Source organism: Podarcis bocagei, assembly GCF_964188305.1.
Source record: "Podarcis bocagei genome assembly, chromosome: 3".
NCBI lineage: Eukaryota > Metazoa > Chordata > Lepidosauria > Squamata > Lacertidae > Podarcis > Podarcis bocagei.
The window spans coordinates 78,903,102-78,920,761 of record NC_138127.1 but is presented as its reverse complement, the minus strand read 5'-3'; the positions used below and the strand labels follow the sequence as shown (position 1 = coordinate 78,920,761).

Sequence of the window (17,660 nt, the reverse complement as noted above, 5' to 3'; positions counted from 1 at the left end):
TAACTGAATATCCAGATCAGGCATAGACCCATGGGGTGGCTTTGGGCAAGTAGTAGTTATCCATGTTAAATCCACAGATAGCAATGATCAACCTCAGGGGCATATATGCTAAATAATATACGATACTTAATACAACATTGAAAATGATGAACACAGATGGCTACTTTACCCCTTTTCTGCCATGCCATATCCATCAAGTAGCATCCAAGTAAGTCATACTCAGAATAGACCCGTTAGTCTGAGTCAATAATTTCAATGGTCTACTTATTGGATTAATCCTGTTTCCAACAGCAATATAGGATTTAAAACAAAATATTAAAATAACTATTCAGAGAAACAGAGGAAGTTATTAAACTTCAGATAATATTTTCTATCACTAGAAGATGTACTGGGGCATCCTAGCTGATTAATTCTAGATTCTTGATCCATGTATTGCCCTCTCTGCAGTCTTGCTTTTCAAAGTCATTTGTTGAACAAGTGGTCACTCAGCTAATCCAAAAAGACAAATGGAAAGAGCTATCATTTTTTCTGGAGTCTCTCCCAATCCACCATTCAGCCTGGGTATGACAAACACTAGAGTGAATGATAAGCACTGCTTTGCTTAGAGATCAAGAGGAGAAATGGAACCCCATCAATCTTGTTAGTCCTTTCTGTAGCCTTTGATACCAAGTGATCACTGCTGACATGACTATGGGGTCTGATTAGTGCTGTGATGCTGCTCAAGTGTTCCATTTTCTTTTTGTTTTTATAAGAACATGTAAGAAGGTGAAAGAAATATTAGTTATCCTATCCCCTTAGAAGTTTTCCAAGTGGCCTCCTGCAAGGTAACTGGGCAAATTGATTTGAACACACGATGTCACGGGTTATAAACATGAGCCAACTCAAATCCTGCAATCTTATTGCTCTCTTGGCCATGACTGAAACCATATATATACATATATATTTATATATACATATAAATATATACACACAAGGTAGCATATATCTGAATACCAGATACTTTGAATGATTAGCAGGAGGAGGACTGTTGTATAGTGGTACCTCGGGTTACATACGCTTCAGGTTACATACGCTTCATGTTACAGACTCCACTAATCCAGAAATAGTACCTCGGGTTAAGAACTTTGCTTCAGGATGAGAACAGAAATCACACAGTGGCAGCAGGAGGCCCCATTAGCTAAAGTGTTGCTTCAGGTTAAGAACAGTTTCAGGTTAAGAACGGACCTCCGGAACAAATTAAGTTCTTAACCCGAGGTACCACTGTATTCATGTCTCACTATTAGACTGTCCAGGGAATTCTGGCTGGCAACTGTTAGAAATAGGATGTTGGCCTGATTACCTGCTCTGGGATGGCTCTCTTCATGATACTGGATGTTAGCAAGCCAAATGAAAAAGAATCTACACAAAGCTATAATGACCACCGTTGGCAGATAGTACAAAAGAGGCGGCGTGGAGAAGGAGGAGAGACGCACTTCACTGACAACAATTCAGTCTCCCTTGGTCACTTAAGTCTACAGCCTGGATAGCTTTTAGAATTTTAAACTGTAACCTGCCTAGGGGCCTACTAGTGAAGGGAGGGTAATAAATATTATTAATAATAATATCTATGTTGGCCTCTAGAGCCCCAACAAATGTACCTGTATGTTTGAACTCCATTGTATAATACATTCACACATTTTTGGCATCAACCTAAAAAGTGGAACATATGAAGTAAATCCTAGTAACTTCTGGCAGAAATTACTAAACATTTAAGGCTGCTCTCCTACATGCACTTACTTTGAGAAAGTTCTATTGAACTCAGCAGGACTTATTTCTAAGGAACCACCCACAGAATCAGGCTGCAGAGCCCTAAGCAGCTTGACCCAAAATAACTGCAATATAATTTTTTCCCAATCTCACGTGAGATTGTTAGCTTGAAAGGTCAACAGCAACACAAGCTATTAATCATAATGATACCTTTTTGTTTATTATCAGATTTGTTCGTATATACAGGGGATTTCTCTGTAATTGCTCTAATTTAGGATTCCTTTCCTGAAGATCTACTATCGCCCAGCCCTAAACATCTTTTGAAAGTATTGTGAGTGTATACATGTAGCACATATGCGTGTGTGTGTGTGTGTGTGTGTGTGCGCGCACACACACACACACACACACACACACACAGGCTCTTATGCTAACTTTGCTTGCAGGAGGAGTTAGTACTTCATCATTCATTTTTCTTTTATATTTTGCAAATATATAATCTATAGTCTTCTAGATGAGGTGTGTACAAATTTAATATAGGAGAGAAAAAAATACAGCTCCTAAATACTACTTTTAAAATAAAGTTTACTATACATCTTCCCATATTAATTCTTATTTTGATTCACCAGCAGTTATATAGCAGGACTGTTCAAAGAAAGGTCCAGCTTGAAAACACATTCCAAATTCATAGATTCTTTTATCAATGTTTGGAGGTACCTGGAGCATCTCTCCCATTTGTAAGTTATATGCTTCTCATAGTTATTTCATATTTCAACTTATTGTAAAGGCTTAGCTGTCAGAACACAGAAGTTGTATACAAAAGGAAAAGTGATGGCACAATGTAAAATCAAAATGTGCCATCGTGAAAGCAATATATTAGATATTATTAAAAAAAAACCATAACGTTGTCCAACTGCAGCATTTGATAAAACAGCTACTTTAGCAGTTTCACCCCTTTTGCCTGCATCTAGCAGATACATAGTTTTAAATTGGATTGACCAAAATATAATCCAAATATAAAGACTTAGTCATGTATATCTTTTGGGTCTTCTATTACAAACATAAACACCTAAGGTGAGTAGTATTCCACCCCTTAACTTCTCTCTCTCTCATCTTAACACCTATGGATTCCCCCCCCTAAAATGACCCATAAAATATCACCAGAGAAATCAGTTGAAATCCCAATAAATTAAATGTCTTTCTGTTGTGTGTTCTAATGAGAAATCAGTTGTTCAAAAAATAAAGGCAAACACCTGTTTTCTAGGAAAAATACTCTGGTTTTCATTCTCAGAAGTTTATTGTGAAATGTTCTGAATAAGATTTAAGGATAAATTTTATTCTCAGAAATCTGAAGGGGACAGTACAGGTCTTTTAGTTAAAAAAATAAAAATGTATTAATGTATTTCTTATTCATCTTATCTACATTTGTACATAAATGGAAATACCAGTCTCTCCCAATTATTTAAATACACTTTCCCAAAATTCCTTTTTTGACTGATGGCGAAAACACTCCTTGCTCCAATAAATGTAATACTCAAAAGAATGCCAGTCCACTTCTATGCAATGTGCTCAATAAAAGCACAAGATTTTACCTCAATTTATATTCACCTCAGTTATATTATTTATTCCTACACAACTCTTGCACTTTATAGCATTTGTTTGTTCTGTTTGGTTACATTATCTAAGTGCTGACTATCATATTATCAGCTGTCCATTCTTAAAGTAACACAGTTCTACTTGTCTGAGAGGAAAAGTTTATGCATGATTAGACTTTGATTTGATTAAAAAGAACAAGATACAAATACTTTCAGGCAGCAACTGAAGTTTAACAAAACATCTGTTTTTCCATACTTCATTTCCTGTCTGATGGGGGAAGGGAAGAGAGAACAGGAAAATATCCTTTTGACAACAAATAAATCAACCAGAAGAAAGCTAAACCAACATCAACCAATTCCTCACTGTTTTCATAGTCACTTTTGTAGTAACGCTGTATTTTCCACTTGAATAAGAGGAAAAATACACCACTATAATGACAGGGCAGCTGAATGTATGAAAAAAACAACAACTGAACCATACTCTGAGGAAAGCCCCTGAAATCAAAATACTTACATTAGTAATTTCAATTTATTTGAATGGGTCTACTCAGAGTATGACTTAGATGCATGCAACCCTCAGTACAGAAGAGTTTGGGTGATAGGAGTGGTTAAGAGAGTATTTCATGCTTCCCGTAAACACAATACATTGTCTCCCTTATTTTGTGTGTGTACGCACATAATTGTTTTAGTTCCAGTGTATAAATTTGAGCTATATCATCTCAATGAAATGATCAGAAGACTGCCTTGTTTTAATTAAACAGAAAACTACAGAGAATGACCCAAGTTCTAGACAGCTACATAAATGCAAAAGTCAACTGAAAAGAGTACTGTTTGCTGTCAGTCATTGCATTTCACTAATGTTTATTCAAATATGCCACTTCACAGAGACCATATATCATCCCCTGAAAGCCATACCCAGAACAATTTCACTCAAGAACAGATTAAAAAGTTGAACACAAAAATGTACACATTTCTCATCAGTGACTTACAAGAGATACTTATATATCTATGCCCACACTGCTGCAGGATGTTCAAATACACTCATGACATGAGAGAGACATGACACTTTAAATTTTTTAGGCTTTTCATTACAAATATCAGGTAGGCTGGTGTATATACTTATTTTATTAAGACACATGTGTACCCCAACACAAATCTAGGGGGAGGGGGAGGCATAGTATTACTACAAATAAACTAAACTATATCAAACAATTCAAGAATCTCTCTTACCACAATTGCATGAGGAGAGTGCACTAAAGGCTTGAGTTCATTCAGGTCGTTCTCAGCCTACAAGTAGCAGTTTTTAAAATAGAAAGGGAGAGAAAAAAAGAGATAAACCAAGGATTATGAACAGCACCAACCAACAAATCTGCAACTCAGACCTATGGAAGCTTATTCAAAGTTAAATCTCACTAAGTTCAATGGATTTACTCTCAAGTAACTGTGTATAGGATTGCAGTTCTAGTGATAATTAGGCAGTTGCATGCCTCTTCCATTACCTTATCCCATTCTCCTTCCATGACATGATTGCGGAATTTGGTAGCAGAAGGATGTTCTAAACGACATCCTGACTCTTGCATTAGAAGATCAACAGTCTGGCTGCAGGAGAGAGGTACAGTATTTTAAAAAAAGCTGACCAGTCTTATTCTTACAGTGAAGCCATCCATGTAGCCATAAATCCAAAATATTGTTTTAAAAAATATGTTCCACCTTAAGAAAAATAAGATGCTGGAATGTGTTCTAATGAATTCCAGCAAACAAACTTGTGCCCTCAGATCCACAAGTTACATATGGAGTATAAACTTCACAAATACAAAGTTATTTTTCCTCAACTATTTTGATGATCAAGAAAAACATGGCTCCATAAAAACACAGTTTTAATTATGTTATTCATATGAAAACACAAACATTGACATTAGATTATAACGTGATTAGAACTACCTATAGCAACTGGAATTTTGTTGATGCAGCGAGCACAGTGTTAATTCCCTACCAATATATCATCTGCCTTCAAGTCAGTTGTCCATTAGGCTGGGATCTTAATAAAATAGACTATTCTATAACCTACAACCCTCCCCTTCACATTTTAAACTAAAAATAGCGCATTTACTATGGTGTAGTCTATGAACAGTCACGAGTTGTCACCTGCTGCTGTAAACTTGCCCTATTTCAGTGGTGTGCTTGTTTCGAGCACCGAGTTAATTAAAACCAATCCATTCCCACAATAACACAAGCTCTTGGCATACAAGGGGCCATAATTTTCCTATAGTACATATTCCTACACATCCACATCTCAATATTCTCTAGCTGCTATTATATTGTACTATTGTTGGGTTTGTTTTGTTAATCCAACTGCTGATGTCCTGCATTTATTTGCTTTTCACCCTCCCCCACCCCAGCTGCATGCCTATTACTCAGCTCAAAGTACTGCAGTGCTGCAAGCAACAGAAGAGTCAACACATTTGACATTAATTTTCTGAAGTACTTATACACAGAGTATATTCAAAGACTACATTAGACATAGTTATATCCAAATTACATTTTAAACATACTGTTCATTTTAACACCTAGCCAACGACAGAGACTGTACAAACATAAGTATTTTGATATACTGGTTTGCTTTTTTAACTCAATATACTTGTTTTAAGACTATAGACAAAGAGATTTCCGTACAGTATTGTGTTGAAAATGCTATTTTATCTGTACCATCTTTGCACCAATTCACCTTTATTACTATGTTCTTGGGCCTTCGTACTGTCATAGTTGACAGAAGAATGTACCTGTTCTCCGAGTAGGAAGTCCACACAGGACTAGGCCTGAAAAAATAGGCCCCAGAGTTTCACTGCCTTCATCCCTTCATTCCCTGGATTTATCTCCTCTCCCCCCATCTCTCTCTTTGATATTAAACTGCGACAGAATAATCTGTGACAAAAAGTGCCCCTCCTTGGGATAAATATGGGCCAAGGCAGCCACACAAAAGTGTTGGATTCTCTCCCTTGGGCATATAATGTGCCCTAAAATAAACAAGTCGGCCATGGCTATTATTCTCACCAGCACAAACCCTCGTCAGTTTTGTATCCTCCTCCCCCCTCTCAAAGATTTGGATGGAAATAAAAAATAAAAAGGTATTTTTCAAGAGCAATACCCCCGACCCCACCCCAAGAGCTGGGTCTCCCTCAAACGCGAGCCTCGCAGTGACTCAAAAGGGGGAAAAGCACAAACAACAACGAGAAAGCCAAAGCCAAAACAGGTTTCTGGAGATGGGGTCAGCCAAAACGGTGTGTGTGTGTGAAATCTCGTCTTTCGGGCCCACTTCCGCACCCCACGGAAGATTCCGCGCCCCCCATAGCGCTGAGTTGGGAAGGGCATTAATGGAGACTGTCGTCCTCAGCTTGCCCCACTTACTTGAGGCCCAGCCCGTGGAGGTGCTGCCCGATGAGCCGGATCACGTCCTCGTCGGACTGCGAGAGCCGCTTCTTCTTCTTCAGGGCGCTGCCGCCGACCCCGACGCCGCTGCCTCCCCCCATCTCGACGGCGGACCCCCCGGGGGCCGAAACCCCGTTGTTGACACTCGGCCCGCCGCCGCCACCCCCGCCGTTGTTGTTGTTGGCCGACGGCAGAAGCCCGTTGGCGTGAGCGAGCTGCTCCCCGGCGCTCGAGCCCGAAGAGGCCTCGCCGTTTTGGGCGCTGAGGCAGCCCAGCTCCGGACCCTGCGACGATGACGGCGGCGGCAGCGGCTGTTGTTGTTGCTGCTGCTGTTGCTGCTGACCCCCTCCTGCCCCGTTGGCCTGCATGGCGCTGCTGCTGCTGCCGCCGCTGGCTCTGAGGGGGTTGGCAGCAGGGGGGGCGAGCCCGGCGGAGAGCGAGGGGGACGGGGACGAGGTGAGGCCTGCTCTGCCCGCGGAAGCCCCGGGCTCTCCTGCTCCCTCCGCCGCCGCCGCCGCCGCCGGGGAGGCCCGCGCTTTCTTCCGCGGTGGCGGGGAGGCTCCGCCGGTGTCCGAGTCGGAGGAGGAGGAAGCGGAGGCCAGAGTTTCCTCGCCGAGAGCGGCCGTGGTGGGAAGCCGGGGGGGGGGAGTGAGGAAGGGGAGGCGGGGGTGGGGTGGGGGAGGTGGCGGGGGTGAGGAGCGGGGTGGGGGGGGAGCCCTGGTCCCTCTTCCTCGAGGCCCCTCAGACAGCAGCGGCCGCCGCCGCCCGCTCTAGGGTCCCTCCAGCTAACGCTGCCCGAAGCCCACCGCCTGGCAGCCCCAGGCGCCCGGCCCACTCCTCTCCACTAGCCCGCTGGGTTTGTGGCTTCTCTGCCTAGCTGCAGCCTAATGGAGTCCGGGCCGGGACGTCACAGGAAATTCCTATACTGCCCCCTACACTCACTTCCGCCGCCGCCTGGGGTAGGCTCTGGGGGTGCAGAGTGCAGAGGGGGCAGCCTAGGGCCAGTGGCGTGAGGGGCTCCGGCTGGCCTCCACAGCACCACCCGCTGGGCGGGCACAGACCCTGCTCGCGGTGGCTGAGGTGGGCGCTTTGTCACCGCACCTGACTGTTTGCGTGAGGCTGGCTGGCTTGTTATGCTTCCACCTTGCTTATCTCATATGCCCATATAGGGCAAGGCTGGAGGTATATGTAAATATATACACACCCCCTCATTTCCCCGTGCTCTGAAATGGCACACATAAACGGGAACTAGCATGTTGATGTGCTCCGAAAACATTGTTCTATAGTTACCAATTACTTCTCTCTTTTTTTTGGAAGTGAGTTGAATCTTTCTATTCGAAACAGCAAAAGAGTCTTGTGGCTGATGTGTTTGTCTTTAAGCTCCGCAAGACTAATAGGGCTACTGTCCTGGAAGTTATTGTTTCAGTTCTGAGTGGGTTTCTTCCCTTTCTGGCTTGTATGTATATATATGTATGTGTAGGTAGGTAGGTAGGTAGATCCACTGCTTTTTCTGAAGGGATGCAGGGGTATACCCCTAAACATTTTTTGAATCTAAGTTTGGCCTCATTGAGGGGCAGAATTACAATATGAGTAGGAAAATGAGAGTTACCCCTAAACATTTTTTAAGAAGAAAAAAAAGCAGTGGATGATAGATAGATGGATATACCTTTAACATCAAAGTAACAGGTGTTTGTAAGAAACACAAACATATTTGCATAAAGTGTTTTCAGACTAAGAAAAATATCCCTCCCCCTTGTTTTTGTGCCCCTACCTTGAGGTAGAACTTCAATATTATTTCCCCACACAATAGAGTAGGAGTGGCAAGCCCTGCCTTACCACAGGAATGGGAGAGTAGGGCTCCCATTTAATGGGGGGAAATGGGACTCTGGTGTTAGAGGGCAGTTGTGTATAGCTTTTGAATAACAAAATATACTATATACATACATATATATACACACACACACACACATACACACACTTTTCCTCCCTAAAGAGCAGGGGTTAGCTTTAGTACTGCCTTCTATTAAAAAATACTAAATGTTGTAAAAGGCATTAAAATGAAAAGTATTTCAAGGGCAACAGAACGTTGAGGGAGGTAGTAAACCCTATGACAGCCCAGTCACTATCCAGTAGATGCTTGTGACGCTCATGCCAATATATTCCACGCAGCACTAACAATCACAAAAGGATATTCTGTGGGCAGGAGTTGTGTTTTTCTCAGTGACAAAATATTGTAGCTTGACGTATGGAGAAATATTGCAGCTTGATGTATGGATCTTACTGGTTTTGCAGAAATCCACACAGTGAATGAATAACAACTGCTTATTGATAGTGCTGAAAACTGTCTCAAAAGGACCCAACTACAACTGGTTCTGCCTTTCAATTAAGCATCTTGTAACTAACCCTTGCCATCTCCTACCTACAACCATACCTATGTAATTCAGGGTAACAATTCATGCATCTAATTATATGGACTCCAGTTCACAAGAACTTGTGCCATAATAAATTTGTTTTTAAGTCTTGAAGGTGCCACAATAATCTTTATGGTCTTTGGCCTGATAATGCTGGTGACTGGTAATTCAGATATGAAGCTTCTCTATATGATGCTGACCTCCCACTGCATCAGGTGAGTCTTGTTTAGTTATCATCTTTTTGGAAGAGACATCAGAATACAATTATGCTACTCCTTCTCAACAAAGATCCTATGGTGCTTTTTACAAGGCATGGGTGTTGGTCTTGTGCCATGCCTAATTCCAATTTATAAAATGTAATTATCCAAGCATCCTACCTAAATAGTACCATGAATACCATGCCATTTCTCACTTCCTGCCATTATATTGTTGTGTAATGTCACTGAGTAGCAGTGAACAACCAATATATATATACATAATGACCAATAATTACATTCAAAATGCCTATGGTCTCTCACTATAAAATGTTATTAATATTTTTCAAATTTCTATACCACCCTTCATCCAAAGATCAGAGTGTGGTTTACAACAGAAAAACACATAAATACGTACCACAATGACAAACAGAAATAATAATTCAAGACACAGCATTATTATTTGTTAAAATTCTTATTTATTAAAATTTATCACATATTAAATTTATTATTATTAAAATATTATTGATTTAATTTCTAGACCACCCATAAATGCTATGAAGCAGCAACTTCCCCTCCCCACAGTTCTTCAGGTAACAGCAGACATTTAGGCTGCAATTCTAATGGTATTTACCTCAGTATATATCTTTAGATTTCACTGGTAGAGCACTTCACTCACAACTATCAAACAGAGATAAAAATGTACAGTATAAAGGTTAATAATGAAACATTGTTTGGCTAAAGCATGCCACTCCTCCTCACTGAAGGGGCTTACTGTGCCCATTGTTGTTAAATACACATTTGTTATTATACCATTTATGTCCTGCAAAATTAACCTAATCCATTTTCTTCATAAAATATTAGAGGGATATTTATTGAGGTTGATGGTGGGTAAGACTTTATCTCCTGGCTTTATCTGCAGTTTCAGGTGTTCACACAGTAAAATGCTGATACTTCTCTACTTTTCAGTTTTTCATGCAAAAATGTGTATCTCACTAGAGAGGAAAACATTTTGAGTGACTGGTGCATATGGAATGTAATATTGACTATTTCCTGGCTGTTGCCCCATCCCTCCTTCACTATCAGAGCGTTTTCCCTTCTTTTAGGGGTGTGGCAAGGTTAAAGTTGCACTATCACCTCAGGCCAGTGAGTGACTAAAAAGTACCGTAAGTTGAATGTGGCAAAAAGTAAGTTGAATGTGCTGAGAATGACACAATTTTTTCCTAACTGCAGCATAAAAATATGCTCTTTCAAGATCTGTAGAGATGTGACCAGAATAAAGGACTTTACACATAGCTTTCAACAAGGAAGATGTTCACAGTTTCTCTAAAACAGGGGTGAGCACCCTCTTTTCTGTTTTAGTCACTGGGTAAGAACAGCGGGTGGCGCTGTGGGTTAAACCACAGAGACTAGGGCTTGCCGATCAGAAGGTTGGCAGTTCGAATCCCCACAATGGGGTGAGCTCCCGTTGCTTGGTCTCTGCTCCTGCCAACCTAGCAGTTCGAAAGCACATCAAAGTGCAATATATAGTATATAGTATATATAGTATATAGGTACCGCTTCGGCAGGAAGGTAAACAGCATTTCTGTGCGCTGCTCTGGTTCGCCAGAAGCGGCTTAGTCATGCTGGCCACATGACCCAGAAGCTGTACGCCTGCTCCCTCGGCCAATAAAGCAAGATGAGCACCGCAACCCCAGAGTCGTCTGCGACTGGACCTAATGGTCAGCGGTCCCTTTACCTTTACCTTTACCTTTTAAGAACATATCTGTGTATTCCTAGTCACATTCCACTACTTTAAAATATTGTCAAACTGAATCTGTTTGAGGAATTTATCCTCTTAAACAGAAACATTTAGGGTTAGAATTCTTTCCAATATATTTTTTTAAATCATCAAATATTGTGGTTTTGTCAGTGAAATGCTCTTGCGCGCGCGCTTTCTCTCTCTCTGTGTTACACTACAGCTTTCCTTTCAAAACTAGTTTCAGTTAATGTTTGTTACTCACATATACCAATATTGGATCAGAGTTGTTGCTTAGAATAGCAATCATCAAAGACACTTTCTAAAAAAAAAGATTTAATTTTAAAGACAGGAAAGTGTGCCTCACTCTTTGGTATGATGCACAAACTAGTCGTTAATGCTGCAACTTGTAAGGTGTTAATTAGATCCAATTATAACCCGAGTAGCCTGCCCTGGCATTACACTGCATCCTGGCACTCCTTTTAATTTTTATTCGCCTATGAACTGGGATTGTCTTGGTTTCTTGGATTCACATGGAAAATAGAATTGTAAATCATCTGGAAGTTTTGTTTGATAAACATCAGCTGAGAACAACTTTTTTTGGTTTCTATGATTACAGTACCATCAGGGCTATTTTTCTAGAAGAAGTAGTGCCGGAATTCACCATGAACGCCTCCCTTGTTTTTTTAGAATGGCAATGGTGCCCCCCTGAGAGGTGCCGAAACTGAGTTCCCTTGAGTTCCAGCTGAAAAAAAAGCCCTGATAGCTAATTTTCAAAATAGGTATCTTATAAGTTAAAAATGGTACACAGTAGAAATGAGAAGAACTAGGAAGCTCCATAGGTTTGATTCTAATCTCTCTCTCTCTCTCTCCCCCTCTCCCCCCCCCCACATACTTTGGTTTCCAAACGTTTTGGAAGTTGAACGGACTTCCGGAACGGATTCCGTTTGATTTCCAAGGTACAACTGTACTCTTATTTGATGCATCAGAGTGTTGGACTAGGTCCTGGGAGGCCAGGGTTCAAATGGCCATTCACCCATGAAGAGCACTTGGTGATTTTGGACCTGTCCCTGTTTGTTAGCCTAACCTATTTATTTCTATATATTTTATTTTTATAATTTTTAAAATAATTTGTCACAGCTAAAAATTGGCCGCTGTTTATTTAACGCTAAAAGAACTAAGTCAGCATGAGTCAGCAGCCTACAATGACTCATGCAACCTTTCGCCAAATTGTACCTGTATATATAGAATGGTCAATGTTAGCGTTTGGTGTGGGTTGGATGGATGGTAGAAAGCTGGTTGCATTTGGTGTCTGTAAAAACTGTCGGTCGTGGTTGAAGAAGAAGACTTTTTAAGAATAAAAGCAGCAATACTCTGCAAGAATACTCTTTCTCAAAGACTCTTTTGTGCCAACTAAGGTCTGAGGACTAGGCAAAGGAGTAAAAAGGAGGTCAGAACCTTTTTCTTTTTCAAACACTGATATAATTGATTGCGTGGCAAGTCCCCTCCCCCCTTGTGAAATGAAGACACCAGACACATTATTTAAGGTTAATGGGCGTAAAAAGGCCACAACTTTATTGATTACAGGAATTAAAAGGTATTGGCCTTAGGCATTGGCTCCTATCGACTACCCGGCATGGAGACCCGGAAGGGTTAACCACCAGCCGGGGGAGTCCTGTTGAAGTATGCCAACTAGGATCACCCGGGTGTCACCGCTCGGCGTGCCTTAGGCCCTCACCTCCCTAGGTTTCGGACAGGGCAACGCCTCCGGTGTCCTCTACCGGACTACCCCTTTTCCTTGGGGGAAGGTGTTGGCGCTTCCTTCCCCCTTCATTTGCATAACAATAACCCCTGCCAATGCCTAACCGCCAATACCGAGAAAGTTGTGACGTTTGCTACGAGGTAGGCGAATAAACCAAAGGCTGGAAATATGCCAAGTGGAAAAATTCCTACCAGGCCCCTTGCGGTGACCAACTGAAGTCCATAGCAAGGTCAACGCTAGCTAAACCTAAGGGAGGGTGGGATGGGAAAACCTGAGCAGCTGGGACGGGGAAGAGAGGGCGGTCCCCGGGCGCGCCAGCCTTAAATGCCTAGGCCACCCCTCCCCGGCCCGCCAATTGGCAGGCCGGGTCTGAGGCGCGCCCAAGTATTCCCCAACGCTCGCGGGGGCTAAGAGCCAGCCCCCGCGTGCGTGGGGAGGGGGTGGGCCCGCAACCCCACCTCCTCTCCAGGTCGGAAGTGGATCTATAGATTTGATACCTGTCATAAGAAATGGATGGTGCTGTTGAAGGAGGGAGGGGATACAAAGGAAAGAATAGAAGGATGAAAGCAGGAGCAGAAAATTATAAATGCAGTGGAGTTAGAGACATGTCAGCAGGAGAAACAGCCATGAGAATCATGACACATTGCCATTGACACAAACCTCCAGCTCAACTTCATTATCCACCCACTACCATCTTATTGTGCATTTGCTGTGTGTCGTTATACTGAATATGCATGTTACAAAATGGTGCTCAGGATGGTAATGCTTTGGTTCAAATTGATCATATGTAACCTTAAAAACCAGCCTCTTTCCAAAATTGATTGAAAATCAGCATCCAGTGATGAACAAGTGGCAGTGGAAGTTTAGTTTAAGAAATTATTGTTGTTGTTGGCACCTGTCTGTCTCAAAAGAGAATGGAGTGTGCCTCCAGGGTGAACTCAAACCAGTCTGTTAGTGGCACCAAAGTGACCTCCCAGGGTCTCAAGCCTGGGCAATGTGTATAGAGGTCCTGGGATACCCAAACGGCAAGACCCCCTCTCAACCTCCCCGTTGTCGTCTATCAACACATGTTAATGTTGACCATCTTTTGTGATGTACACTGATGAATGTGGGTGATCTTATCTCGGTGATAGACAACATTCACTGATATATTTCTGACTTTCTGGACTTTTCTGGACAAAAAATAAATCTGAGAGAGCATTCACATGACTGAAAACGAGAGTCCGTGAATGTTAGCATTGAACTCTCCAGGGTTATGTTCAGAAACGTGGGTGTATTGCACCAAGCGCATCTGCTGTGTATCATTTGCTCTGGTTTGGTGCACTTTGAGTGCTGGTGCTTATGTAGCCAAAGAGTGGCACTAACCATGCACAAAGGGGAATGTGTCAGCAGACTTGGGGGAAGCCCAAGGTCATACACAGACACAAGCACACAGAAGGCCAGATTTAGGTTTGATGCAGCCCTAAGCTACTGAAGGTATTGGGGCCCTTTATATGTCCAGCTGTCCTTTGTCAACAACAAATTGTCACTGTTTTTTTGTGTTAAATATATGCTATATGGTAATTTATGGACCTAATAGGTATGTAAAGCCATTTGCACATAACAAAATATGTATTTTATCAAAGTAATTGTTGAACTGAAATGCAATTAAGAAGTATATTAATAGTGAAATACAATTAAGAAGTTTATTAATAATAGTTTATTTAGTTTATTTAATAATAGTGAAATAATTATTAAGGTCTAACTTAAAATAATTTTTTATTCATAACAAACTTAATAATGCAAACACATTGGCATTTGGAAATAACAAAAGTACCTTTAGAAACACAGTTTACAAAGACTCATAATCTAGTCTCTAGAAACTTGCTATAACATGAAATAATAATTGTAGGTTTTATCTTATTTGTTTTTTATCTTATATTTTGGAAATGTACATCCAATTTTTTCCCTTTAAATTTTTTTGGGGACCCCAAGAGAGTGAGGCACTAAGCTATAGATTGTTTAGCTCAGTGTTTCCCAACCTTTTTTGGGCAAAGGCACACTTGTTTCATGAAAAAAATCTCGAGGCACACCACCATGCCAGATGGGGAAAGGTCACTTTTTACTTATGTAAAAAAAAAATAAAAAAATAGTAACAGCATAGAAGGTAATGGTTAGGCTAGCATCCCTCTTCCAAATATGCTAGGTTTTTATTTGCAGGGACTGTTCTACATGGGAAAGCATTCAGCACTGTCATTCTCCCATCTGCCATCTGAATTGGTACTATTCTGGGTCAACTTACTCTGCTGCATGTGTAGATGAAAATGGCACCAAGTGTGGGGGAGGGGGCAGAACAGGTTTCAGATACAGGATATTAAGCATACACGTACTTCAGATTGAACTGGTTGCTTGCTTTGCAAGTTTTCATTTCCCAAATGACTGCCTTGGCAAGCGCAATACCTACCAGGCTCAACGCCGGTCTCGCGCTGCCGCTTCCCGCGCTCTCAAGGACCCGGGAGGAGGAAGACCTGAAGGGAATCCCGAAGGCGCGAAAACCTCGCGCATGCGCAGGCCTTCCGCCTGCGACAGCCCAGTAGGCCGGCCGAAGCGAGCGGCGATGGGATGTGGGAGGGAGCTCGCTCGCCGCCCCGCGTGTGCCTATGTGGGGCACGTTACAGCCCCGTGACGTCAGCGCCATGCAGGCAGCCAGGCAGGCAGACGACGAGAGCCCTGCGCTGGGCGGCCTCTCCTCGCCGCCGCCGCCCCGCCTCTCGCCGCCCGACTCACCCGCCTCGCCCGCCTCCCTCCCACGGCACACCAGGCAACGTCTCGCGGCACACTAGTGTGCCGCGGAACACCGGTTGGGAAACACTGGTTTAGCTTATATGTATATCCAGCACTGCTACTGCACGCACACACACTATATATCTGTACCTGTATCTATATCTATATATCTATATATGACATACACATATATATGGGAATACCCTAAGGGGGAGAGGAAACCCATCCTTTTCCTACACTTTACAATCCAGAGGTAATAATAATAATAATAATTTTATTTATACCCCGCCCATCTGGCTGGGTTTCCCAAGCCACTCTGGGCGGCTTCCAACAGAACACTAAAATACAATAACCTATTAAACATTAAAAGCTTCCCTAAACAGGGCTGCCTTCAGATGTCTTCTAAAAGTCTGGTAGTTATTTTTCTCTTTGACATCTGGTGGGAGGGCGTTCCACAGGGCGGATGCCACTACTGAGAAGGCCCTCTGCCTGGTTCCCTGTAACTTGGCTTCTCGAAGCGAGGGAACGGCCAGAAGACCCTCGGTGCTGGACCTCAGTGTCCAGGCAAAATGATGGGGGTGGAGACGCTCCTTCAGGTATACTGGACCGAGGCCGTTTAGGGCTTTAAAGGTCAGCACCAACACTTTGAACTGTGCTCGGAAACGTACTGGGAGCCAATGTAGTTTTTTCAGGACCAGTGTTATGTGGTCTCGGCAGCCGCTCCCAGTCACCAGTCTTGCTGCTGCATTCTGGATTAGTTGTAGTTTCCGGGTCTCCTTCAAAGGTAGCCCCACATAGAGCACATTGCAGTAGTCCAAGCGAGAGATAACTAGAGCATGCACCACTCTGGCAAGACAGTCCGTGGGCAGATAGGGTCTCAGCTTGCATACCAGATGGAGCTGGTAAACAGCTGCCCTGGACACAGAATTAACCTGCGCCTCCATGGACAGCTGTGAGTCCAAAATGACTCCCAGGCTGCGCACCTGGTCCTTCAGGGGCACAGTTACCCCATTCAGGACCAGGGAATCCTCCACACCTGCCCGCCTCCTGTCCCCCAAAAATAGTACTTCTGTCTTGTCAGGATTCAACCTCAATCTGTTAGCCGCCATCCATCCTCCAACCGCCTCCAGGCACTCACACAGGACCTTCACTGCCTTCACTGGTTCTGATTTAAAAGAGAGGTAGAGCTGGGTATCATCTGCATACTGATGAACACCCAGCCCAAACCTCCTGATGATCTCTCCCAGCAGCTGCATGTAGATGTTGAAAAGCATGGAGGAGAGGACAGAACCCTGAGGCACCCCAAAAGTGAGAGCCCAGGGGTCTGAACACTCATCCCCCACCACCACTTTCTGAACACGGCCCAGGAGGATAACGCCCACTGTTAGTGTATATCCCTAACTAGGTTTTTTTTAAACAATCAAGTAGTATATAATTTTTTATGAAATAAAAAAATAAAACAGATACTCACATAAGCTTACTTTGTGGGCAGTTTGAGGTGTGGACTAGCATTATCCTTAATGCTTGAGCTTCCCTGTTAACTCTACTTATATTTCTATTTTGCACTAGAAAACTGTTTAAATTGCAGATACTTTGTGCAGTACTATAGGCAAATGATTGGCACCATACATTCACTGAAGACATTTGTACCTGTGATGCAGAAAATGCTATTAAATATAACACATCCTTATGACCTACACACCATACATTTAAAACACATTATTTTTCTCAAAGAATTGTGGGAAACTGTAGTTTGTTAAGGTTGCTGGGAATTATAGCTCTGTAAGGGGCAAACTACACTTTCCAGGTTTGTGGTGGTGGGAAATGTACTTTAAATGTATAGTGTGTTTGTAGCCAACATCATAAAACACCACCAGTTTTAAAATTGAAGAGGTTAAACCCTCAAGAAGGTGCTTTTCAGTCCTTTTTGAATGAACATCCATTCATCCTTAACCCAATAGCACATCCAAGTCCAAATACAAATTTAAATTTAGTGGTGTACTGTACTGGTAAATTTTGATGTGCAGG

General features: G+C 42.5%; 1 protein-coding gene across 5 annotated transcripts in view; it reads right to left on the bottom strand.

The window, feature by feature from the left end:
* The window catches only part of WDR26 (WD repeat domain 26), a 38,548-nt gene extending 31,278 nt beyond the window's left edge, over positions 1 to 7,270 (bottom strand). For 2 of the 5 annotated variants that reach the window (XM_081186421.1, XM_081186422.1), the window contains exons 1-3: positions 6,744 to 7,270; positions 4,838 to 4,937; positions 4,569 to 4,625 (exon numbers count right to left, since the gene is read on the bottom strand). In XM_081186421.1, coding sequence (XP_081042547.1) covers positions 4,569 to 4,625; positions 4,838 to 4,937; positions 6,744 to 7,132 — 546 coding nt within the window. In that variant the 5' untranslated portion in view covers positions 7,133 to 7,270. The remainder of the gene's footprint in view (positions 1 to 4,568; positions 4,626 to 4,837; positions 4,938 to 6,743) is intronic. The other 3 variants (XM_081186424.1, XM_081186423.1, XM_081186425.1) reach the window with 2 other exon arrangements.
* Positions 7,271 to 17,660: the final 10,390 nt, after the last annotated feature.